The sequence below is a fragment of the Chrysemys picta genome, chromosome 11, assembly GCF_011386835.1.
Source record: "Chrysemys picta bellii isolate R12L10 chromosome 11, ASM1138683v2, whole genome shotgun sequence".
Classification (NCBI taxonomy): Eukaryota; Metazoa; Chordata; order Testudines; family Emydidae; genus Chrysemys; species Chrysemys picta.
The window spans coordinates 50,098,310-50,125,823 of NC_088801.1; the positions used below are offsets into that span (position 1 = coordinate 50,098,310).

The 27,514-nt window shown below is 40.8% G+C and overlaps 1 protein-coding gene across 21 annotated transcripts in view; it reads left to right on the forward strand.

The window, feature by feature from the left end:
• The window catches only part of GULP1 (GULP PTB domain containing engulfment adaptor 1), a 331,420-nt gene that overhangs the window by 250,588 nt on the left and 53,318 nt on the right, over window positions 1-27,514 (forward strand). For 19 of the 21 annotated variants that reach the window (XM_065561958.1, XM_024109413.3, XM_065561968.1 and 16 more), the window contains 3 exons: window positions 10,194-10,265; window positions 19,191-19,289; window positions 25,617-25,754. In XM_065561958.1, the coding sequence (XP_065418030.1) occupies window positions 10,194-10,265; window positions 19,191-19,289; window positions 25,617-25,754 (309 nt within the window). The remainder of the gene's footprint in view (window positions 1-10,193; window positions 10,266-19,190; window positions 19,290-25,616; window positions 25,755-27,514) is intronic. The other 2 variants (XM_065561962.1, XM_065561966.1) reach the window with 1 other exon arrangement.

Below are 27,514 nucleotides of genomic sequence, written 5' to 3' on the forward strand. Positions count from 1 at the left end.
CTGTTAATGGGGCAGGTTATAGCCGAGGAACGCCGATTCTGGGCCCGGGAAACAAGCACAGACTGATGGGACCGCATAGTGTTGCAGGTGTGGGACGATTCCCAGTGGCTGCGAAACTTTCGCATGCGTAAGAGCACTTTCATGGAACTTTGTGACTTGCTTTCCCCTGCCCTGAAGCGCGAGAAGACCAAGATGAGAGCAGCCCTCACAGTTGAGAAGCGAGTGGCGATAACCCTGTGGAAGCTTGCAACGCCAGACAGCTACCGGTCAGTCGGGAATCAATTTGGAGTGGGCAAATCTACCGTGAGGGCTGCTGTGATGAAAGTAGCCAAAGCAATCACTGAGCTGCTGCTACGAAAGGTAGTGACTCTGGGAAATGTGCAGGTCATAGTGGATGGCTTTGCTGCAATGGGATTCCCTAACTGTGGTGGGGTGATAGATGGAACCCATATCCCTATCTTGGCACCGGAGCACCAGGGTACCCAGTACATAAACTGCAAGGGGTACTTTTCAATGGTGCCGCAAGCCCTTGTGGATCACAAGGGACGTTTCACCAACATCAACGTGGGCTGGCCGGGAAGGGTTCATGACGCTCGCATCTTCAGGAACACTACTCTGTTTAAACGGCTGCAGCAAGGGACTTACTTCCCGGACCAGAAAATAACCGTTGGGGATGTTGAAATGCTTATAGTTATCCTTGGGGACCCAGCCTACCCCTTAATGCCATGGCTCATGAAGCCATACACAGGCAGCCTGGACAGGAGTCAGGAGCTGTTCAACTACAGGCTGAGCAAGTGCAGAATGGTGGTAGAATGTGCATTTAGCCATTTAAAAAGTCGCTGGCGATCGTTACTGACTCGGTCAGACCTCAGCCAAACCAATATCCCCATTGTTATTGCTGCTTGCTGTGTGCTCCACAATCTCTGTGAGAGTAAGGGGGAGACCTTTATGGCAGGGTGGGAGGCTGAGACAAATCGCCTGGCTGCTGATTATGCGCAGCCAGACACCAGGGTGATAAGAAGATCACACCAGGAAGCGCTGCGCATCAGAGAAGCTTTGAAAAGCAGTTTCGTGACTGGCCAGGCTACGGTGTGAAAGTTCTGTTTGTTGAAAACCCGCCCCCTTGATTGACTCATTCCCTGTAAGCAAACCACCCTCCCCCCTTAAATCACAGCTTGCTTTTAAAGGAAATAAAGTCACTATCGTTTAAAAATCATGTATTCTTTATTAATTGATTATAAACATAGGGAGAGAATCGACAAGATAACCTGGGTGAGGTTTGGGAGGAGGATAGGAGGGAAGTAAAAGGCCACTGAAAAAATTCAATATAATGACAGCCTTTTGGTTGGGCTGTCCACTGGGGTGGAGTGGGAGGGTGCACGGAGCTTCCCCTCTCCCCCCGCGTTCTTAAACGTCTGGGTGAGGAGGATATGGAACATGGTGAGGGGGGATGGAGGTTATACAGCGGCTGCAGCGGCACTCTGTTATCCTGCTGCCATTCCTGAAGCTCCACCAGACGCTGGAGCATGTCTGTTTGCTCACGTAGCAGCCCCAGCGTTGCAGCCTGCCACCTCTCATCTCGAGCATCCCTCATGACCTCACATTCACTGGCATCTTTCCTGTACTTAGATACCATGTCCTTCCACTCATTCAAATGAACTCTTTCATTGTGGGTGCATTCCATTACTTCCGAGAACATCGCGCCTCGCGGCCTCTTTCTCTGCCGCCTTATCTGAGATAGCCTTCGGGACGGAGGAGGGAGGCTTGAAAAATTTGCAGCTGCTGGAGGGATGGAAAAAAAGGAGAGAAGTTTTTAAAATGATACATTTTACAGAACAATGCTTATACTCTTTCATGGTGAACAACACTATTCACATTACATAGCACATGTGATTTCAGTACAAGGTCGCATTTTCCATCTTAATATTGAGTGTCTGTGGCTTTGGTGTTAGAGATCACAGACGCAGGTCCGGGCAACAGAATTCGGCTTGCATGCGGCCATGGTAAGCCATTGTCTTTCGGCTTCTGCGCCCTCCTTTCCCACATACCAAGCAAAGCCCATTGACTGCTGCGGTTTTCCTGTTAATCTTCAGCAGCAGAAAACAAACTAACACCCCCCCCCCATCCAATTCTCTGGGATGATCGCTTTATCCCTCCCCCCACCACGTGGCTGGTATCAGGGAAGATCCCTGCTAGCCAAAGGCGAAAAGCTCAGTGCCAATTCCTCCCTCCCTCCTCCTCCCCCCCCCGCGCTTGGCTAACTGCAGGGAAGAATTTCTTTTCAGCCACAGGCAAACAGCCCAGTAGGAACGGCACCTCTGTCCCCTTAATTAAATTCCCGTATTTCAACGAGGTTACCATGAGCAATATCACTCTCCTGAGGATTACACAGCGAGATAAAGAATGGATGTTGCTTGAATGCCAGCAAACACCGGGACCATACACTGCCAGGCTTTGTCATGCAATGATACCAGATTACTTGCTACTAGCATGGCGTGGTCAAGTGTCCTACCATGGAGGACGGAATAAGGCTGCACTGCCCAGAAACCTTCTGCAAAGGCTTTTGGAGTACCTCCAGGAGAGCTTCATGGAGATGTCCCTGGAGGATTTCTGCTCCATCCCCAGACATGTTAACAGACTTTTCCAGTAGCTGTACTGGCCGTGAATGCATCCCAAGTCCTCAGGGCAAATTAATCATTAAAAATGTTTGCTTTTAAACCATGTTTTATATTTTAAATGGTAAACTCACCTGAGGTCCCTTCCATGGGGTCGTGGTCTTGGGTACTGGCTTGGGAGGGCACTTCAGTCAGGCTGAGAAAAAGATCCTGGCTGTTGGGGAGAACGGAGTGCTGTGTGCTCTCCGCAAGCTCGTCGTACTCCTCCTCCTCCTCCTCTTCCCCATCTGCAGAATCCTCAGGTGTGGCTGATGAGATTACCCCCGCCTCGGAATCCATGGTCAGAGGTGGGATAGTGGTGGCGGCCCCCCCCAGAATTGCATGCAGCTTAGCGTAGAAGCGGCATGTCTGCGGCTCTGACCAGGAGCGACCGTTTGGCTCCTTTGTTTTCTGATAGGCTTGTCTGAGCTCCTTGACTTTCACGCAGCACTGCTCTGAGTCCCTATTGTGGCCTCTCTCTATCATGCCCTTGGAGATTTTTTCAAAAGTTTTGGCATTTCATCTTTTCGAACGAAGTTCTGCTAGCACTGAATCCTCTCCCCATATAGCGATCAGATCCAGTACCTCCCGTACGGTCCATGCTGGTGCTCTTTTTCGATTATCGGCCTGCATGGTTATCTGTGCTGATGAGCTCTCTGTGGTCACCTATGCTCTCCTGTGCTGGGCAAACAGGAAATGAAATTCAAATGTTCGTGGGGCTTTTCCTGTCTACCTGGCCAGTGCATCCGAGTTCAGATTGCTATCCAGAGCGGTCACAATGGCGCACTGTGGGATAGCTCCCGGAGGCCAATACCATTGAATTGCAGCCACACTAACCCTAATTCGAAATGACAATATCGATTTTGGCGCAACTCCGCTCGTCGGGGAGGAGTACAGAAATCGATTTTAAGAGCCCTTTATTTCTAAATAAATGGCTTCATTGTGTGGACGGGTGCAGGGTTAATTCGATTTAACGCTGCTAAATTCGAATTAAACTCATAGTATAGACCAGGCCTTAGACAAAAGTCTTGCCTGTTAATTCTTTTCCAAGGTGTGGCCCTCCTAGGACTCCCCTATGCACACGCACACTCTGACAAAGGTTTTAGCTAAGAGGGAGATCAGGCAGACTATCTCAGCAGTGGAACTGATTGTAGTAGAATCATAAAGGGGAATGGCACAAGAGCCAAAAGTATTTTTAAAAAATGCATCCATATCTCATCGTAGGAGACAAGACACCCCAGCCCCAAGTCTACACTAATGTTGCAATACCTTGAATAATGATTAGCAAGTTAGAAATATATTCATCTAACTATTTTCAGCGTGAATTCAGAACAACTGTTTGGTTTCATTTGCAACTCTTACCCTTACGAAGCACTCCATTTCTGTCCCCCCATTATTGTTTTGTTTTGTTTTTCATTACATACCTTCATTATTGTAGTGTTGTGAGATATGGGTATGTTTAGTCTTACTTTAAGCAGTAAATCAACATCTTCCCAACTTCTGCTATTTTAAAGAGCTAATTTATCAGATTTTGGCAGCAGGTTTCTAGTGAAATTTAGATTGCTTTCTTCCTTTCTTTGTTAATTTGATGAGTACTTTATTTTTTCTATTGCTACCTTTAAATTCAGATAAATGAGAACTTTTAACATTCAGTGATTTCAAAGCCACAAGGAAATTCTCGTTGAGAAAGATTAAAAGCTTGGGTGTTTTTTAAACTAGGAATGTGGTAACAAAAGAAAACAGATCTTATTATTACATCAGTAAAATATCCTGCACTGCTCTCTACTGGGAGAGTGGAATTTAAAGTTTTAATGTCCTAAAATGCATCTAAAACTAGTTTACCAGTCAGATTTATCATTAATGTACCATCATCTTTTTTAAATGATCAGTAGTTAATTATTGAAAATTGTTTTTCAGGATCTTATATTTTGAAATCTTTTTTTTTCATTCTGAAAGATAGTTTTTTAGTGTAAAAATGTTTTAAAGAAGTAGAGTATATAATTAAATCTAAAATATAGTGTCAGGGGAGGGGAAGTATTACCTCAGTAAAAGAAGAGATTAGTGACGTTAGCCGTTATGGACAATGGACAAAATATTGTAGGAGCTCTAGACATTATTATTTCTTTATTAATACGTATCTACTTAACATGCTAACATGTGATAAGCTGGTCAGGTAAAAAAGGATTCCAAGTTTAGACAGAGTTTAAACATACTTGGCTGTGTTTCATTTAAACAACAAAAAAAGCAAATGTTAAGAGAGGCCTCTTTTTATGGAAAAAAATAAAAATGCAACTGGGCTTCAGCCAAAGTGCAATTACAAAGGCTCCCATTAGCTTCAATGGGATGTGGGTTGGCCCTAAATGCACCTTGCTTAAGCTGAATTGAAAACAAAAGTCTGAAATGTAACTGTTTTCAGTCAAGTTCTGGATGACAAATGATTCCCACCCTGAGAGGAGGGGGCTGTTTTCTAGCTCCTTGCCTGACACAGCCCTCTGGGCCATGTTTCTCTTGTTGGGCTTGATCCTCCTCCTATTGAAGTCAGTGATAAAACTTCCATTGACTTCAGTGGTGTGAGATCAGGCCTATAGTGTACTAATTGGCATGCATTAATTCTTCCCAGCTGGGCCAGGTTTGTTACCTTGCTGAAGGCAGGGCAGGTACATTTGCTCCTTCGTCTAACCTTTGATTGTAAACTCTTGGGGCAGGGACTGTCTTTGTGCTGTGTGCTTATACAATGTCTGGCACAAATGGGGCCCTGGTCCCTAATTGAGACACCGAGGTGCTACCACAATACAAATAATATCCAGAAGGTAATCTCTGATGAGTTCAATACATAGTTGTATATCAATAAAATGCAGTATCTGTGATGTAATAATGGGTCAATAGTAGTAACTAACAGTAGCAAAAATAATGAACAATATTATAAAATGTCAACGAGAGTAAGACCGTGTCCAATATGTTTTAAATATACAAGTCTTTATTATGGAGTCTGACTTGACCTGTCTCACTCACAGGATTCATTGACTGGATTCCTGATAGATATAGGTGCAAGTGAGCTCAGAATGAGTCCCGTGGTTAAAAGCACAGCTTTTCATTCATCTGTGGAGAAAAATGTTTGGAAGAAAGGCAAACAACAATTCAAATATATAATATTTTGTATAAAAATAAATCAGCTTTACAATAGTTTAATATATGTTTGTACAAAGTGTTAAAATTCATCAGTTTTGAAAGTCCAGCTTCTAAAAAATATACACATGAAAACTTTACACAGCATTACTAAATGTTCACTTTAGCTCTAGACTTGCACTTGAAATATTTGACAAAAATAAATATAGTCACATAACTATCATACTGTGTGCCTTTTTGTTTGGAATGTTTAAAAAAAACAGAAGGATAAATCTGTTACATGAATAACTATTTTATCAGTTGCAAATATCAAATATAATTAGGAAATGTGATCAAATAAATATATGTATTTTCTCCAAAGTCAATCCATGCTGTAAAGTGAGTAAGTGAACAATCTATTTGTTTATTTCAGTGGTGCCCAGAGATGCTAACCATGACTGGGGACCCATTGTGCTACGGCAGCACAAACACTAATCTCTGTCCCAAAGAGGTTACGATCGAAAGCCCTGAACCTGCAAACACTTACATGTACTTTACTATCATGAGTAGTCCCATTGAAACCAATAGGACTCCTGATGGTCTTGAAATTAAACATGAATGTACGTGTTTGCAGGATTGGCACCTAATATTTGCAAAGGCTCAACAATTGGGCAAAATAAACAGAAGGAAGCAATTGAAAAGAGGATGAGGGCAACAGTGACAGGAAATATGTAGTTACATAGAAGAGCTAGATGCACATCTAAATGGTTATAGAGTCAGGTGGTTTTTTAATTAGGATTAGGACTGATCAAAAATTTCTGAATTTTGAGTTTTTGACAAGGTTTTCGGTTGAAAATTCAGTTTTAATTAGGGAAAAATCAAAAATATATCATTTTTTGCAGGTTGCCCAGCTCTAATTATAATATAAATACTCCAACACATAAAATATGTTTTTGTTCATTGTTAAACTGTGCAAAGTTTGTAGCTTTACACTTATGTTTTATCTGAAGACCAAAGGAGACAGTTAATTTACAGAGGTCATGGGTGAGACATGACAAACATGTAATAGTCAATTACTAACATCATTACAAAAATAAGAACATATCTGAATGAAACAGCTGCAGTCAGTGGATACAGATACAGACAACTTAAATAATGACATTAGCCCATGAACTCAGATATTGTATGAATAATATTGACATTTATGCTACAAACTTCCATTACGTTTTTAGAATGAAATGTTTCCCATTATCGTTTCCTATGCTGCATACTTTATTATGTATAATCTTTGATTCCACATGCAGTATAAAATTGTTGAATTTAATAAAACCTGTTGTAGTGATGCTAGATGTCAAAACTAATATTAATCCATGAGGCACTGCATTACAAATGATTGGAAGAATTCTGATTAGTTAATTTATCTTCCATAAATGTTGATGTAACTGACAAAATATGTCCATATAATTTATGGGAAATGCATAGTCTTCATTGTTGATTTGTTTTTGTAAGATTTTGCATAATCTACATTTACATATGTTTTGAATGGGTTTGTCATGTAATCCTACGCTTGCAATACTTATCTTTCTATTTTAGATGTCTGGCCCCCTCCCTTTGCTCCCCACCGCCAAGTGTTCGGTCGGGAATGAACCTGAGAAATATTAAAATTAAAAAAAAGTTTATTTCTACTTTGTGGAATATTCATTGTGGATCTCCAAGTACGAGCTGTCATTTGAAATCCATTTAAATCAACAGTACCTATAACATGGATTTTTTACTGCCATAGCGAGGATTTCCAGATCCATACTGCTCAAATGTACGTGTACATGTGTACGTGTGGATACACAATAAGAGACAAATTTGAGAGTAACTTTGTTTGGCTTTAAACTTGTATTGAGAGGTGGTGGGCTGCTTAACCTGATAACTCTTTTGGACATGTTAGGTGCAACCACATAAAAGTATTAAGAGGCACCCATGCGAGAAGTTCCCATGTGCCCACGCCTGCACACCCATTTATTCATGCCACCTCCACACACACAACACTCAATACCACCCACATTGAGAGTATTACACTCAATACCACCCACATGCTCAAATACCCACACGTACACACCCCATCCCAATCACTCCTTGCAATCTAATCTCGTGTATATCCATATCCCTCATTCATGCTTACCTATCCACACTCATGCTTCTGCCCTTTTACCCATCCACTCCTCACTCCTGCCCTCATGTTTGTGCATATTCCTTTGCTCTAGCGCCCACCTCCTCACACAGACCTATCCACCCTGTCCTCTTCTTTCTCATCTCTCACACATACAGCATCAGAGAATTGTTCTTGTCCACCCATAGATACATGTCCACTCCATCACTTCTGCTCCCAATATATCACCTCCTCATCTAAAAGAAGAGGGGGAAAGGATATGAACTGAGAGAACCTCTTTACAGTCCAGGGCTCAAAGCTCAGGGGAGGAAGAGATGAAGAGGTTAGAGAAAGATCTTCACTCCCCCCCTTCACATAGGCCTATGAAACTAGAGCTACTGGACGGTCTTCAGTCTCCTTCTCTGATGGTACAGCTGCTGGAAGCCTGAGCCAGTTTTAGTTCCCTAAACAAGTGAGCTGCTGGGGGGTTGACTGAGCCAGAGGCAGGATAGGGCACTGGGGATAGAAATCTCTGGTCCCAAGAAGGTGCACACTTTGCTAAACACATGCATTTACTTTGGGGCAGGGAAAGAGAACTGCCACTGGAGCACCTGGCTATATTTGGGATGGAGGGATATCAGTAGAGAGAGGGGAGAAAAGACACATACCTCTCCCTCATGTGAACTCTTTAAAATTATTCCCTTAGTGTCATTTATCCAGGGAAGAACCTGCCTTCTATTTTAAGACCTCAGGAGATGCACTGAGTATGTCAACAATTCATAATAAAAACTAAAAACATTGTAAGCCTTTTGCTGTGGCAAAACCTCTCTCTCCCAAGTCGGGTATTATAATAATGTTGAGTGTTGATGACAAACGCGCATGTTGTTTTGCGCTACACGCTGTTGTACTCAAGATGACACATTCTAATCAGTTAACAGAAACAGATTTTTAGTGAGACTGTGTTGTTTATTATAAGATCTATCGATGGAGTAGGTAAACTTTTATATAGGTACACCGTAGTTTCTTCAAAATGATCACAGATAAAGTGCATTGCTCTGAGTACAGTAGCTGTACTGTAGCAAGAAATTTAATGAAATTCTTTATCAAGCACCTTAGGGAATTAGAAGAATATTGGAAAACTGCTGTAACATGCGCAGCTTGTGAATTGCTTTGAAGTCACTTTAAATTTACAATTCATGCACCTCTCTGTGCATTATGTATGTTGGTGCAGCTGAATGAAAATCAAATATTGCACAAAGAAACCTGCTTTTTATTCATATTTAGTGTAAGTGTGTATATGTATCTCTCTGATTACTATTCTTAAATTTTCCAGAGTCCCCAAAACTTACACGTCTAAATCATCATCTTACGTTTTTGTGTTCTTCTTTTCTGACCGAATTGTGCATAGGCAAACCCTCAGACATGGGTGAAAAAAACCTATAATTTTATGTAGAAATCAGGTAGGTAGGTATATAATTGCTTGATTTAAGCCCACAAACACAATCTGAGCACCTCCACTGCACCTTGCACATGCAGAGTTTTGGAAACCAAGCAATAAGCATGCAAATATCTTAAGAAAGGTGCTTTTGGCATTCCAATCTCGAAGCTAGGAGAGGTGTCTTTAAATAATTGGGCCTCACTGCACATTTTTATGTGCATACTTGTTTTTTGTTATAACACGATCTTGTCAAAATATAGAGCTAAATTACTAATATTCTATTATTGTGTAAATTGTTTGAATGTTACTTTTGCCAGTGTAAGTAAGAATTTATTCCATTGAAGTCAATGTATTCCATGGTGAGAGTGGAATCAGTCCTTTAATTATCCTTCACCATGCTTGTGAAGCAACCAGTTCAAACTGGTAGCAAATGCTGAATTTACATCTTGGAAACATCTTATTCACTGGAGCTTCTAAAATACTTGCACTGTTCCATTCTTTCCCAAAAGTCATGACATTTCCCTTATGGTAATGCCAGAGGGAAAGAGTCAAATTATATTCTACAGAGGGAGGAAAGTAACTTGACCAGAAATCCAAGGACTTCTGTGAATTCAAACCAAGTAAAATGGGTTTCAAAGACTGCTTCAAAGAACTTTGATGTTTTCACTCTAATTAGGAGTTTAATTTCTGTTGCCTTCATTTCCTTTGATTAAAAATAAGTATATTAAGATCCATCATTAGACAACAAAATCAAGTGCTTAAAGAATTGTATTTCCAAAATATTATTTACAAAGTTAATCAGTAAATTGTGCCTTTCAGCGTATAACATTTTTCTCACAAATTACAATATTTTCAGTTTCTTGGCAGTACAGAAGTGGAGCAACCCAAAGGTACAGAAGTTGTGAGAGATGCTGTTAGAAAACTAAAGGTAGGGAAGCATTTATAAATATAGATAAAACCAATGCGTAACATGTTATATTATATATAGCTAAATAAATGACTGTGGAGATTTACAGCATGTCAAAAGCTGTGACTTTTACTAACCTCACTAGTATGTAAATACTTCTGTATTCTGTATATACTATCAGATCTTCTACTCTTCTGCCCAAATGTTTTGAAGACTGACTTGCTAGGAAAGATAACTACCAATAGTAGCATAAAGTTCAGTGCCTTCATGTATAATACCTTCATTTGGCAAATTGGACTTTATTAATTCTAAATTATTTATCAATAGTTTAATTTTGTTTCAGCTACCCATATGTGGTGATTGATAACCTTTAATCAGGCTATAAAAAATCCTGTTGCCTGTCAGTGCAAGACAACTAAAACTTGTTTAGACTTATGGCTCATTACTGAGAATCACATCTAACTTGAGGTTGAAAGTGAAGATGCCCTGCTGCACCAGTTTTCCTGGAAGTGCCGCCGAACTATCAAAGAAATGGGTGACTGGTGCTCTCAGCCTAGCACTTGGCTGAATTCCAGTCATTTTCATCTTGTGCAGAAGTTCAGGATGAATGAACGGAACTAACAAATCCTACAATCCTTATTAAGACCCGGTCTACACTACGGACTTATATTGGTATAACTATGTCACTCGGGTGTGAAAAATTCACACCCCTGAGCAATGTGGATATAGTGCCCTAATCCCTGGTATAGACAGTGCTATGGCAACAGGAGAGGTGGATTAACTATGCCAATGGGAGAAACTCCCCATCGGCATAGTGGAATCTTCTCAAAGGACAGGCACACTTGAAATGCTGCATCGGTCCAGCTGCAGCACTTAAATGAAGACACTCCTATGCCGATGGAAGAGGTGGATTTTTCATACCCTTGAGCGACGTAATTATACTGATATAAGTTTGTAGTGTAGACCTGGCCTAAAGCGCTATAGCAGCACAGCTATATTATCATGTAACCCTCAGTGCGTTCAGTGGGAATTTTGTATATTGGACTGCAAGTTCAAGGAAGAAATCAGATGGAAAAAAGAATGTTTCTTACAGTCTAGGGAAATGTACCAGCAAAGGGCTTAGATGTCCAAATGGATCAGTCTGCATGAATCCCTGTCCTAGGCAAATATTTGTGCAAGATCAAACACTAAATCTTACAAATGTATATTTATAGTAAGATTTCTGTGAGTAAAATGCTGTCCATGATTAACTGGTGCATTGATAAGCAACTACCTGATATCATAGAATCATAGGACTAGAAGTGGAGGAGGTTCAGGTTGGATATTAGGAAAAACTTTTTCACTAGAAGGGCGGTGAAGCACTAGAATGGGTTACCTACGGAGGTGGTGGAATCTCCTTCCTTAGAGGTTTTTAAGGTCAGGCTTGACAAAGCCCTCGCTGGGATAATTTAGTTGAGGAGTGGTCCTGCTTTGAGCAGGGGATTGGACTAGATGACCTCCTGAGGTCCCTTCCAACCCTAATATTCTATGATTCTGTGATTCTAAGGGACCTCGAGAGGTCATCTAGTCCAGTCCCCTTCATTCATTGCAGGACTAAATATTATCTCGACCATCCCTGACAGGTGTTTGTCTAACCTGCTCTTAAAAATCTCCAGTGATGGAGATTCCACAACCTCCCTAGGCAATTTATTTCAGTGCCTAACCACTCTGACAGGAAGTTTTTCCTAACGTTCAACCTAAACCCCCCTTGCTGCAATTTAAGCCCTTGCTTCTTGTCCTATCCTCAGAGGTTAAGAAGAACAATTTTTCTCCCTCCTCCTTATAACAACCTTTTATGTACTTGAAAAGTGTTATATCCTCTCTGTCTTCTCTTTTCCAGACTAAACAAACACAATTTGTTCAATCTTCCCTCATAGGTCATGTTTTCTGGACCTTTAATCATTTGTGTTGCTCTTCTCTGGACTTTTTCCAGTTTGTCCACATCTTTCCTGAAATGGGAAAGATGTGGACAAAATGCGGTGCCCAGAACCTGACACAATACTCCAGTTGAGGCCTAATCAGTGCAGAGTAGAGCAGAAGAATTACTTCTCATGTCTTGCTTACAATACTCCTGCTAATACATCCCAGAATGATGTTTCTTTTTCTTTTTTTTCTTTTTTTGCAACAGCGTTACACTGTTGATTCATATTTAGCTTGTGGTCCATTATGCCCCCCAGATCCCTTTCCACAGTACTCTTTCCTAGGCAGTCATTTCCTATTTTGTATGTGTGCAACTGATTGTTTCTTCCTAAATGGAGTACTTTGTTTTTGTCCTTAATGAATTTCATACTATTTACTTCAGACCATTTCTCCAGTTTGTCCAGATCGTTTTGAATTTTAATCCTATCCTCCAAAGCACTTGCAACTCCTCCCAGCTTGGTATCGTCCGCAAACTTTATAAGTGTACTCTGTAAGACATTATCTAAATCACTGAGGAAGTTACTGAACAGAACCAGACCCAGAACTGACCTCTGTGGGACCCCACTCGTTATGCCCTTCCAGCATGACTGTGAACTGCTGATAACTACTCTCTGGGAATGGTTTTCCAACCAGTTTTGCACCCATTTTATAGTAGCTCCATCTAGGTTGCATTTCTGTGGTTTGTTCATGAGAAGGTCATGTGAAACAGTAAAACAAGTTTTAATAAAGTCAAGCTATACCACGTCTACTGCTTCTCCCTACCCACAAGACTTGTTACCCTGTCAAAGAAAGATATCAGGTTGGTTTGACATGATTTGTTCTCGACAAATCCATGCTGACGGTTACTTATCACCTTATTATCTTCTCGATGTTTGCAAATTGATTGCTTTATTATTTGCTCCATTATCTTTCCGGGTACAGAAGTTAAGCTGACTGTTCTGTAATATCCCTGGGTTGTCCTTATTTCCCTTTTTCCAGATTGGCACTATATTTTCCCTTTTCCAGTCTTCTAGAATCTCTCCCGTCTTCCATGACTTCTCAAAGATAATTGCGAATGGCTCTGATATCCCCTCAGTCAGCTCCTTGAGTATTCTAATATGCATTTCATCAGGCCCTGGTGACTTGAAGACATCTAACTTATCTAAGTAATTTTTAACTTGTTCTTTCCCTATTGTAGCCTCTGATTCTACCTCATTTTCTCTGGCATTCACTATGCTAGACATCCAATCGCCACCAACTTTCTTGGTGAAAACCAAAACAAAGAAGTCATTAAGCACCTCTGCCATTTCCACATTTTCTTTTATTATTTTTCCCCCTCATTGAGTAATGGGCCTACTCTGTCCTTGGTCTTCCTCGTGCTTCTAATGTATTTGTAGAATATTTTCTTGTTACCCTTTATGCCTCTAGCTAGTTTGATCTTGTTTTGTGCCTTGGCCTTTCTAATTTTGTTCCTACATACTTGTGTTAGTTGTTTATATTCATCCTTTGTAATTTGTCTCTTGCCATACTTCCTATCTTTCCTATGCAGTGGGATTGTTTGCTCTTGTGCCCTTAATAATGTCTCTCTGAAAAACTGCCAGCTGTCTTCAATTGTTTTTCCTCTTGCTTCCCATGCGATCTTACCTACCAACTCCCTGAGTTTGCTAAAGTCTGCCTTCTTGAAATCCATTGTCTTTATTTTGCTGTTCTCCCTCCTACCATTCCTTAAAATTATGAACCCTACCATTTCATGATCACTGTCACCCAAGCTGCCTTCCACTTTCAAAATCTCAACCAGTTCTTCCATGTGCATAAGCTTCTGAATCACAGCCATTGTCAGAGTTACACAAAGATCTTCAAACTGTGTGATTTTATATAGTTTTCAAAGGCCCAATCCTGTAATTGTTCTTCATGAACAACTTCCATTTTAATTTGTGTGAGGACATAGAATCCAGTTGAGAAAACTTATGGATTCAATTGAAAATTTTTAGAACTCCTCCCCAACCCCGCAAAAAAAAGAAGAAGAAAGAAAACCATAGATTAATGAAAAGGCTCTATGTAGAAACAATCCTCAGTAGATTAAAAACCTCCCTCTCAACATCACTTCCAATACATAGCATTGACTGTGTTCTGAATCTGAATTCCGTGACAAAAAATATAGAGATACTGAGTTTATTCTTATTCAGAAAAATAGCCTTTAGTTTGCTTTAAAAAATAGGAATGTCAGTTAAAATTTAATAAAACTACAGTAAAATCATAGCTTCAAAATGGATTCCATTATATAGAGAAGACAAAAACATGCTTAAAGAATTTTTGACCCATATGAAAGAGGAGTCGTTGTTAATGAAATGATTTATGATTAGCTTGTGGTATTGTATTTTTTGGTCACGTGGTTCTGGTTTTAATCAAAATTAAACTAATGTCTTGCACAAAAGATTGGATCCAGCAAGATACTAAGCTCCTCCTGAGACATGTTGAGGACTTTCCATGACAGGCCACATTAATTCATTTTGAAACATTAGTGTATTTAGACTGGTATAAACCATGTTGGTGTGTCATGTTTTCATTATTGAGCCAGCGTCACAGCAGTCTGTGTCGGAATGAAGTGTTTAGTGATAATTTATGATTTCTTACTTCCTTGATTCCAGGAATTAGGAGCTCCCAACTCACATAGCTTGAAGAGTTTAATACTTTCTTCCAAAAAAACCAACATTGTACAAAATCATAGTATACAACTATTTAGAATTTGATTTTTACCAGCAGGTGGAGCTGATGTTCTACAGCAAAACAATAATTGATGTATTTTTTTCTTAATACTTCCCCACACACTTTCATTTCATATACTACTTTCATGTTTTTTAAACGCTCAGTTACTTTACTGGGTCATTTGCAGTTTTAACTCTGACATGGTTGTTAGAAGACAGGAAGCCACTTTCTCACTTTGTCTCATTTCTTGATCAGATCTGCTCAATTTTCTTTATCCAGAATGTTATTAAACTTTGCCTTGTTTTCAGATTATTTTAGGGCACAAGGGACGGATGATGAGACTCATAATTATGCAGGGAATAGAGAAAATTTGACACTGTAGTGTTTTACGGCATGTGTTTATAAACATTTCTAAGATGGATAATGGGAACACTTGACCCATCCAACAACTCTACATGGGTAGGAACACAGACTTACGGCCCACTACAGTGTCTGCCAGACTGTGGGGCATGGAGAAATAACCTTCCCATCCACCTGGAAGAGATTCATCTGCTGGGAGTCTAAGGAGATTACTTGCGCACATATACCTGGCAGCCCTTAAGAGACCCTCCAAAGGGAAGGCAAAGGAAGCAGCAATAGAAAACTGCCTAATCGCTTTCCTTGCCTTCCATTACCATCCTGCCCCTAGCTCCTCATGCCTGCTGGGCTGCCATCCCTTGGGTCTTGTATACTTGGAGGGAAGAGGAGAGGAAATGGGACTGAGTCCCCTGCAGCACTTTACCATGCAGATTCAGTAATGGAGCCTCCTTACCAAAGCTGGCAGATTTTTAGGCTTCCTCCCAGCCTGGTATATATTTTGATAGGCCTAGTGTAACTATCTTTTTCTACCCACCCTAGCTGGTACATTTCTGAGAAACTTACCCCCTTCTACCTGTATCTTAAGGGATTCAGATTTTCTTCTCTTTGAGTGCTCTTCTTTGTTCTTGCTGTTTGAAGGCTAAATTCCAAGGACCCTCTTTCCTTATATGCATTTATTGCACCTAGCACAGTGGGGCCCTGATCGGGGATGATACATATAATGAAGCAGCAGCTACAGTCTGGCTAAACTCTTCTTCTACCTCCTGCTGATGTTGTCATGGCAGGATTGGGAGAAGCATCTTCCCACATTTAGGTAAAAAAGGTGAGACTTGGATGGCGGTCCCCAGATGAGCTAAAATTAAAGTGAGAACAGGATTTATTTGTAATTCATGGCCCTAATGAAAGAGTCTAAGACACTTGCCCAAGTTCACACAGGAAGTTGGTGTGATAGCAGAGAATTGAACGCCGGTCTCCTGGGTCCCAGGCTAACAACTGAACCATCTTCCCTTTAAAAAATGAGGCTACAGGGAATACAATTAAATCCATAAAATGAAATATAAATGTTAAGTAAAATTATCAGAGGGGTAGCCGTGTTAGTCTGAATCTGTAAAAAGCAACAGAGGGTCCTGTGGCACCTTTGAGACTAACAGAAGTACTGGGAGCATAAGCTTTCATGGGTAAGAACCTCACTTCTTCAGATGCAAGTCATCTTGCATCTGAAGAAGTGAGGTTCTTACCCACGAAAGCTTATGCTCCCAGTACTTCTGTTAGTACTTCTGTTAGTCTCAAAGGTGCCACAGGACCCTCTGTTGCTTTTTAAGTAAAATTATATCACTTTGATTTGGCATTTGATTTTCTTTAATCATTGTATAATCTGGTACTTCTCTAAGTAGATCATCCATGCAGATTCTAAGATGTATGTTTTTGTCCTTATACAGTTCTGTTCCTGATTAACCCTCCAATTGCAGTTTGCTAACACTTAATGCATAAGCATTTCAAATGTAACTTAATAATCCCAAACAAGAAGGCAATTTTCCCAAACACTATTGTGAAATTAATGAAATACATGCATATATACAGTGTTGCGGGGGGTGGGAAGGGGGTGGGGGTTTGAGTTAAATGAAACCAGAGAAAATCAGTTTAAATACACCTTTACCCCGATATAACGCTGTCCTCGGGAGCCAAAAAATCTTACCATGTTATAGGTGAAACCACGTTATATTGAACTTGCTTTGATTCGCTGGAGTGCGCAGCCCCGCTCTGCCGGAGCACTGCTTTACCGCGTTATATCCAAATTTGTGTTATATCAGGTCGTGTTATATAGGGGTAGAGGTGTATATATGTTGTGGTTTCCCCTTAAAAAGTTACATACAGCTAAGGACATCGTAAATGTCCATTCCAAAAACTACATAAAAAGGAAAGTTAAAAATTTTCACTTATTTAATTCAAATTTCATTCAGCCCTTTACAGTTATTTAAGATCTGATTCTACCCAATGGGCTTCTGTTTATAATATTGAGCTAAAATCTGTTGTTTTGTCCAAGTGAGGATTAGGTAAAAACTAAACAAGAGCCTGTGAAGTTGGCCCACTGTGTTCATTCCCAAGCCATGTTGTGATTCAATTTAACTTTATGTTCTAACCCTATGATCCTTGCCAATCTCAGCTCCAAGGATCAATCTGTCAACATGTTCTTCTCCAAGTTCCCAGTATTTCTTCCCACTTTCTGTTTTGATGCTAATATGAGGCTGCACATGTCTACGCTCTTAAAGAATTTTATTAGTGTGTAGGCTGCAAACGGGGGTGGGGAAGTGTTGAATACATGCTGACGGTAAAAAAATGGAGTTTGTAAGGACATTTGAGCTACATGGCCTTTTCCAGACACAGTCTGTTGAAGGAAATAGTGGAACTAATGGAGAGAGATAGAGGCAAGAAAAATAAAGGGGTAGATATTCGGAAAAGAATATTTGCACAAGGATCAATCCTTTGGAACCCTGTGATGCTTTTGGGATGGGTAAGGATGGGACACAAAGATGGGAGAAGTGCTCTAAGTTGCACCACTTGCAATGGCCTCCAAAGTGCCATTCCAGGAGCCAGGAATGACTGCAGTGCAAATATCCTCAATCCACAACCCCAATTCTGGGAGGCTGCAATGGGTGGTGGACCGATGCTGGCTATGTGAACCTTATGCCACATGGGGGTGCCGTGGCAATTACCCAGCAGGTCAGTTAAGCTAGTTTATTATAATTTTGTTTTATTTGTATTGCCATAGGATAAGCCCGCTGGGACCAGGGACCCATTGTGCTACGTGTTGTACAAATATATAATAAGAGACAACGCCTGCCCCTGAAGGTTTACAATATAAAAAGACGTTAAACTGAATATAAGCAAAAAAGTGGTGAAAGGGAGGAAAGAGGATAAATAAGAAAATGTGGGAATGAAATAGAAAATATCATAAGCTTTAATAAAGGCTTAAAAAATCTATATGAATGAAATGCCTGTTTTAACAAGGACAGTGATAGCCTGCAGGCTCTGTAACGAACTGGGAGTATGGCTGCATGAAAAATGTAATGACAATTTTCTTTTATGGACAACTGACACCGTTTTTGGAGTAAACCATTTTCTGTGGAAATTTTTGAGTTTTCATTGAAATTCCAAAAGCGTTTGGGCCAAAACATGAAAATCTTTTGGTTTTCAGGTTTTTATTTTTCAATGAAAACAATTTTTTTTTAATCAAAAATTTCTTTGGGGGAAAAAAACCATTTTCTGAGCAGCTCTAATTTAGAGGGAATGGTAGCGATCTTCATCAAACTGTGCTTAACAAGAGATTTGTGAAATATGTTACCTGGACAATGAATCAGGACATAGGAAGTTATAGGAAGTTTAATGATGTGGTTCTGCACTGCCTTAAACCTGCAGTGTGAATGTAGGTTGCTACCACATTGCAATGACAGCATTTTACAGCCACTTTGTACAGGCGGAGACTGCACAAGGTGAAAGGCCTCGGAGAGTTACATGCTAGATGTATAAATACAGCAGTGGTGACTCGGAGAATAGGAGTAAGCATGCCTATATTTCACGAACTGTGTGCAGGACACACATAGGAGGCAAAAGGAAGTTATTTAAACTATCTGTTGGGTTTTGGGGTTTTTTTAGACAATTGGTAGGAAGCTAAGTAGATTGGCTTTTCTCAGTGAGTTTGCTGTGGCCATCCTGTTACAAGCCAGCTTAAAAAGGGTCTTGCCAAAGATTATCACAGTCCTGGCTGCTGCAATTGAAAGAGGACATCTACGTCTATGAGTATTTTTTAAACGAAAATTGTATTAGTGTGGAACTTACCAACTAATATGATGAGGGACTGATCAGTAATTAACGACCCAGTGCCATTTTAAACTGGACAACTGGTAACATGGTATAGTGATTGCATCTCTGCTCCCCTTCTTACAGTTTGCAAGACATATCAAGAAATCTGAAGGCCAGAAAACTCCGAAAGTTGAATTACAAATCTCAATTTATGGTGTAAAAATTCTAGATCCAAAAACAAAGGTAAGAAACTTAACTTCATAATTGTTTGTTACACCAGTAGTTAATTCAACATTGATTTAGAAATTCTATTTTATAAACCACTCTTCTAATAATTTCTTGTAGTGAAAAACTCCCTACTTATGGAACAACTGTAAAAATGCCTATGCTAGTTACTATAAATGATCATTTTTGTCAACATTTACCACACAGAAGTAAATGAGATAACACAGGTTTTCTAAATATAGAATACATACGGATGCTCACATTTCTGTAACAGAACTACACTGGGACTGACTTTCCATATAGCCATACAAGAAGGACAGAGTGGCCACGACCCCCTGACACCTGTTTCCAACCCTCCTGTGTCCTTCCGTTTGAGAACATGTGGAATAAGAAATAGCTGTGGCAACTATGAGTTATGTGCTGGCAGATGTTGACTATTTAATGGTGATAACTAAATATGTACTAGTGTTGCAGATCAACTTTTGTAGCTGACTTTATAAGCCATTATATTTGCTGTGAGACTTCTCTTCCACTATTTTGAAAGGGCTACTTGTTTTTCTGGGTTCTCCCCCCTCCCCCCCCCCCCCGAAGGCTTTGAAATTCCAGTTGTGCTATAGATATGGCTTCGAAACAATGGCAGCAACTGATTTGGTGAAATATTGGCTCAACTGTGGTCATTTCTACTGTATTGTAGTTCATTGTCTCCCTATTCTGGTTGAAAATGTAATTTGACTTACAGAAAAAAATCAAAACTAAACAAAAAATCTTCTCTTGAATTCAAAGAGGAATAATGACATAAAGGCCCATAAACAGATCTTAAAAGTATTGTAGGTCTAGTCATTCTATAATTACTAAACTCTTTTATACATATATTAATTTTTGAATTGCAATGAACACTATACATTGCTGTGTATTGTATTATTATTTTTATAATGAATATTGGAATTCAGTATAATATTGTAGTTGGAGATAAGCCAAATTCAATTCAAGGACATTTCTACTTGCAAACCTTTCTGCTTGAGATCCTTTAAGTGACAGTGGGTGAAAAGTTGGTAGGCAGAAAACCCCCAGCAACTCTACATTGACTTCATTGTAGTTCTGTATCCTCCTTGTGGCATTGTGGGATGAAAAGTGGTTTCAAATCTTTGTCCTAGCTACAGCCATTTTAAAAATAACAAATGCCAAAAAATGTTAATTTCTTGCAGAAAGAAATATAAGGAGCTTTATAGAAAATTGTGGGACACAAATTACTAAGGGAACAAGGCATTTTAAACTCTTGAAAGTGTTGTTATAACAAGTTTTAATAGAAATCAACTAGGAGCAGTTTTTGTTCCTCTTTTTTCTTTGTTTTCTTAACACTACAAAATTACACATGAATGAAGCCCTCATTTGCAATTCAGCAAAAGCAGATTTAAAATACACGCAGTGTTATGACAATATCAAAAGGAATATATTTATTGTGTTTTCTGTAAACAGAGGATAAATAGCTTATTCCAACACAAACACATTAATCCTTTGTATTACATGTACAAATAGTTGAACTCACTTTTAATCAGTGTGGAGGGATTTTTTTATAGATGTTTATGGATATATTTTTCAGATGTTATAACAATCGCTTTTTTCTCTTTTTGTTTTTGTTGGGAATAATTCGTTTTAATTAGCTTACTGACCACAGTGAGTCATAGTAGCTGAAGGAATCTTTTTCCCCCCCCAAACGGTTTTGCATGTTGTTAATATTATTATTACTTTTAATTGTGGTAGCGCCTGGGAGCCCCAATCATAGATCAGATCTCCATTTTGGGAGGTTTTCTGCAAACACAAAAGATGTCCCCTGGCCCAAATAGTGTAGGAATTATACAGTGTTGAACAAACCTTGACTTTAAAAGTGGGGAAACAGAGGGGTTGGGGCCCAGTTCAATGAAAGGTGAAGATGCCAAGCCCATGAGGAAGGAGGCCCTCAGCATCTCACAGAAGCCCCAAATCACTTGCTCAGACCACACAGCAACAACAGAAACAAGATTATAACACAGGACTTCTGGCTCCCACTTGCTGTCAGGCTGAGAATAACTTGCCCAGGAAAATCAGTTACAGAACCATGTTTAGAATATGGTAGTGCCTAGCTCAGTCCCCTCAACCTTTTCTTCCCCGGGTGCTGCCCCCCTCTAATTTACTGACCCAAAGGTTGAAGAGGAAACATAAAAGAGCTTTTCTTCTTCCCACTGTAGCCCATCTCCTTAAACACAAGGAAGAATTGCTTCCTCCTTTCCTAAATGGGGTTCTGAAGGCAGCTGGCAGTCGCTGCACAGAATTGCCTCTTCCCCTAGAACCGTGGTTCCCAAACTTGTTCCGCCGCTTGTGCAGGGAAAGCCCCTGGCGGGCGGGCCAGTTTGTGTACCTGCTGCGTCCTCAGGTTCAGCCGATCACGGCTCCCACTGGCCGCGGTTCACAGCTTCAGGCCAATGGGAGCTGCTGGAAGCGGCAACTCGGCCCTGTGCTGTATACTGAGGTGGCACTGGGAACATGAGGAAACACAATCTATTGTTAAAGGGGTGGATGGAGAGAGTATAAGGTAAAGCTTGGAGAGCTGAACAAGCTGTGTGGAGAGGGTGAAGAACGGGAGAAAGCCAAGAGGGAAGGGGTGTGGAGAGTGTCTTGGGATGTAGGGGAGAGGAAGAGAGCCGAGAGCATGGGGAAGATGCGGGAGATAGGAAGGGGAGAGAGCCTTTTGATGGGGGAGAGAAAACAGATGGGAATGAGACCAGTTTGGAAGGAGAGGGAGAACCTAGGGGATGTGGTGAAGAGAGCGCAAGCAGCATGGATGGAAAAGAATGTGACTAAGCTTTTTGGCCAGGAGGTAAATGAGAAAAATAGTTTTAACGTGTGTGGTTTTTTTGACAAGCTGCAGGAGAGATAGAGGTTCAGTGTGTGAGAGACATTTTATTAGGGGACAAGGGGCAGGAGGATGGATGTGGAGAGAGTGGAGAGACTGGCAACAGGGAACATGAGACAGAGAGAGAGAGATTGAAAACATGGAGAAATGTTTGAAAGACTTAAATCCTGTGTTATAATCTTGGTTCTGCTGTTGGTCTGTGGCCCTAAGCAAATTATTTGAGGCTTGATTCTTGGAGATGCTGACTGCCCCTCTGCTGAGATTATTAATCTCTGCACAGGAATCCACAATTTTTAAAGTAGATAATAGCTCACATATCAACTGCAATTGTTCCCTTCATAGCTGGTACTGCTTTCCCATGCTACTGGCCAAATGAAATAAAACACCAAGAGGGCTATTGAGAAAAATAAAATACTAGAATCTCAAATATTCTTTTTATTTCTGTAATTTTGCCAGGCTCTCAAAAATTAAGAACACTCTCATTGCCACCTTTTAAGCAGTTAGGCCATAAGAAAATATTGGGCAGTAGTTTGGGGTTTTTTTTAGTCCCATTCATCAAAAACAATGGTTCACATGGTCATACTTCTCATTTTAAGTGTATGTGACGGAGTACAGGGAGGGAAGATGGGGAGAGTGCGGGAGAGCATGTACTCTGCTCACTTAGATGCTAATTAGTTTCCCAGGGAAGCTGATTGGGGTAATTATCTAATCAGGCTGGTGGGCTGGGTGGGATAAAGATTCAATTAGCCCATCAGCCCAGGTCTGATAAAGAGGCACAGGAAGAAAGTGCCAAGAGGGGGTGAGAGAGAGGAACAGGGCTAGGTGAGCTCAGCCACACAGAGGTCTTAGAGATGCGAGACCTCTGTTCCCCTCAGGTCCTGAGGAGAGGGCCAAATGCACTGTGAATATTGTAAACCAACTGTCCCACAGGGATTGTAATAATTTTGGTGGATGGAACTTAAAATGAAAGGTCACTGAGTGTACACCTGGTGGAGTCTGCTCAGTTTCTCCGGGAAAGAAGACAGAAGTGAAGCCATGCTCTTGTCACAGTATAACTTGTGTGTGCTTTAAAATATATGTCTTGAATTGACAGAACATGAGTGTACTTGTGTATAGAGGAAAGATTTGGATTTGTGCCTTTTTTCATAGAAACCACATGAAGGAATTTGCAAAACACCCCATTTGTTGCCAACAGAAACATTTAGAATTACAAAATGCATTCTGTAAGAAAAGCCATAGTTTCTGTAGAAATTGTTTTCTTTGATATTAACAATAGAATAGTGGATTAGAATGGTTCTGCCATGACACACACACTACAAGCATGTAGGGAGTTTCCTCTCGGTACTACTCCAAATTAAATCTCTCCTGGCTTTTAGGTGTCTAGAAGGTCTGGACTCCATAATCAGATTACTTCTTTGCTGGGTGAGATATTAATTGTCATATCAAAGCATAATTACAGTAGACACACTCCTGAGCAGAAATATTAAACTGAAAAAGCAAAACACAACTTATAACTCTTAGGCATAGCACATCAGAACTCCAACAAAAAGCTCTGTGTTCAAGATCTTAACTAACTAGTTCTCACAAAAAGTGTCCCAAATGCCATGTGTTTTGTGTGTTTTAACTCTTCTCCCAAACATATTAAATCCTTGGGTTATTATGTTCTGGTCTGACATTCAAAACAACAACTCTCCTAGGCACACGATTTATCACATTTGTTACAAACCTAAAAGTTCTACACTGATATTTCTTAGGCACATGTCTTGTCTCGTCTGATAGTTAATAGTATGTTTTATTTTCCCCTCTTGAGTTATAGGTTTAAGATGCTGGTTTTGATTCGCCACTTTTACACTAGAAATAAAAATTAGTAACCATATAAACCATGAATGAATTTTATTGCTGTTTTCCAATACCCAATTTTACAATAACCTTTACCTAATCTAAATGCTTAGTTACTTCTCTCAGGGCTAAATAATTCCAGCTGTCTTTATCCGTTCTCATTTGTAAGCCTTTTTTGTCTTGCAGATTCTGCTTTTTAAGGTTTGTTTCTTAGGAGATTGAGGGCTTGTCTTCACCAGGGGGTAAGTCGACCTAAGTTATGCCACTCCAGCTGTGTGAATAACGTAGCTGGAGTCGCCGTAGCTTATGTCGATTTACCCTGGTGTCTTCACTGCCCTGCGTCAACAGGAGATGCTCTCTGGTCGACTTCCCTTGCTCTTCTCGGAGAGCTGGAGTACAGTAACTCCTCACTTAATGTTGTAGTTATGTTCCTGAAAAATGCGATTTTAAGTGAAACAATGTTAAGCGAATCCAGTTTCCCCATAAGAATGAATGTAAATGGTGGGGTTAGGTTCCAGGGAAATATTTTTTTGCCATACAGTACAGTACAGTATTATAGTTGGGAGGTGCTCTTGCCTTACCCCACACAGGCACAGCCCACTGGCACTGGAGACAATGAGTCAGGCAAGGAGGCTGAAGGTGCTGTAGGCTAGGAGAAGCAGGTTGCGCAGCAGCAGCAGCTGCCTCTACTCTGCAAGCACCAGGGGCGGGGGGCTCAACCCTCGGCCCACCCACTCCACCCCTTCCCCCAAACCCCCACTCTTAACCCGCCTCTTCTTTCCCCCCTCCTCCCCCTTTACTCCACATGCTGTGTCCTCATTCCTCCCCCACTCCATCCCCTGCCTCCTGCCCACAGCAATCAGCTGGTTTGCAGCATTCGGGAGGCAGGGGAGGGAGGGGGAGCCTGCGCGCCGAGTCCTCGCTCCTCCCCCCTCCCTCCTGAACACTGGGGCGGGGGTGGAGGGGAGCTGATATGGGGGCTGCCAGCTGTGGACAAAGCAGGCAGCCAAACGACGTTATAGCGAAGCATTGCGCAACTTTAAATGGAGCATGTTCTGTAATTGAGCAGGGACGTAAGATAGAAACAACATTAAGTGAGAGGACGTTAAGTGGGGAGTTACTGTATCAGGGTCAACCAGAGAGCACTCTGCCATCGATTTAGCAGGTCATCACTAGACCTGCTAAATCAATCCTTGCTGCATCGATTGCAGCAGCGTCTATCTCCCCAAAGTGAAGGCCAGCCCTCAGATACAGTCAGTATTAGCTAGAATGATCACTAACAGTTTAAACAAATTTTGAATTCTTCAAACTGCAATAAAGGTTTAATTGATAAAATTAGGTAGCTGTCCTGCAACGAGTTCCACACAGGTGCACAGGTCCATCTGAACAAAGCTCATTGCAGGGCGGGGGCCTTCCCTTGTAACTACATGCACATTGAATGATGCAATATCATTTCCTAAAAGGAGGGAAAGGTCACAATAAATTTGTCACAATAAAGTAAACATCATATTACTATAACTTGTTCCTTTATAACAAGGTGTGTAAAGTATTAATTTTCTGAATAAAATACTAAAAAATTAACTCATCAAATGTGATCATTCTATTGTCATTTGCAGGAAGTCCAGCACAATTGCCAGCTTCATAGGATATCATTCTGTGCTGATGATAAAACTGACAAGAGGATATTTACCTTCATATGCAAAGATTCTGAGTCAAATAAACACTTGTGCTATGTATTTGACAGTGAAAAGTGTGTAAGTATGTCAGATGTTTTACAATGATTTTGGCATCTCAAATGGCCTGTTTTGAAATTAGTACTAGGAAGAGGATAAAACGAGCAGCTAAGTAGCCCCTTATATAGGGACAGCTTGATGTATTGTTTCATGCCAAGATGTTGCCTTTAAAATTGTACTTGTGTTTATTACAGATTTAAATTAAACATTTTGTTAATACTCTTTCACCTAAGGTCACAATGTTTTTTCTTGAGGCAAATCTCCTTCCCAGTACCCAGCCTCACTACCTGGGCCAAGCACCAGGCTGATACACAAGATGGGGAGAGGATCCCTTTCCCTCCAGGCTCTGGAATGTTGCAAAGCTGCCATGTGGAGGTTACTGCAGCACACTGTGTGAAGTAACCACATGGAATGTTGTGCAGTACACACATATATCCTTATGGGATTTGCACAGTTGGCGTCCTCCCCTCTGCTAGGTCACCCATGTGCTGATACACCACTAGAAGAATCACTTCACCAACCACTGAAATGCAGTCACTTCAGGGGTGCAACATGGCAACTATTCAACAATGCACAGTTACATTCAAGAATAGTTTAGGACAGGAAGAGAAGAATACTGTGTCCATCTGAAACAGTAGGAGTTTACATAGGCAGAAAATAAATGCCTAATGGAATTTAACTAGGACATTGGTGCTAATGCACTTATTCTTATGAAGAATGACAAGGGATGTTTAATATTCACAATTGCTCAGGACCTCTATTTCATCATACCTCATTTAGAAGACTATAAAAAAAACTCATGACAAAAATTACAGCTTTTTTTCCTCTATAGCATTAGATGCAGTTATATAATCTTTTGCCTTACTGCTTATAGATTATGTTTGGTGATCTTGTCATTAATCTGCAATAGTACAGTGCCAATACCAGTAACAATGTGTATACTCACTGTACATTTCTGTTCGCTTGTATCTTCTTGTCTGTCTTCCTTTCTCTCTTCTTTTAGGGAGGGCAGCAATAAACACTGATCTCGTCTCGATCTCAGGTGCATTTCTTATTCCCTCCCAATAGTCTCTTTATGCTAGTACCTTTCAGAGACTGGGATCTGAGCAGTTGTGCCTAGTGGTTGGTACAGGAGTCAATAGCCAGAAAAAGGCACCCAGGCTCAGAGCAGAGGCCAGAGTCAGATGTCAGTAATTAGATTTGAGGGTTGGAACTGGAGTGGGGAAGGCAGAGGAAAGGCTGGGTCCACCATCAAAGGCAGTAGCAGGACTGAAACAAGGTGGGAGCAAGGTTGGGAAGAAATAGGCAGAGGAGTTATCGCAGCTGTGGGCAATAACAGCCTACTACAGGCCAGCTGCACTTGTTAAGTTGCCTGGAGACTGGCTCTTCTACAGGGCAGGATACCTGACAATACCCCCAACTTCAGGATGCCTCCTAACCGGGCCCAGTTTCTCCGGGTATTTCTGATGGAACTCTTGCAATACATCCAGAATGTGCATATTCTCTGCCCAATCTCAAGATCACTACTCCAGACTGTAATCTTTCCGGTCCGCCAGGTACTGGAGCCTTCCCCTAACTTGCTGAGTTGAGGATTCAGTGGACCAAATCCTCCTGTTTGAGAACAGTTATAGGTTGGAGCGGTTTGGAGATAGGTTCTAGATGTAGGGCTTTAAAAGTGTGAGGTGAAAAGGTGGATCTTTGAGGACTCAACCAACTGTAACCTGAAGGTCACTGTGTTTATCCATTCTATAACCGTGAAGGGGCCCAGGCATTGGTAATCT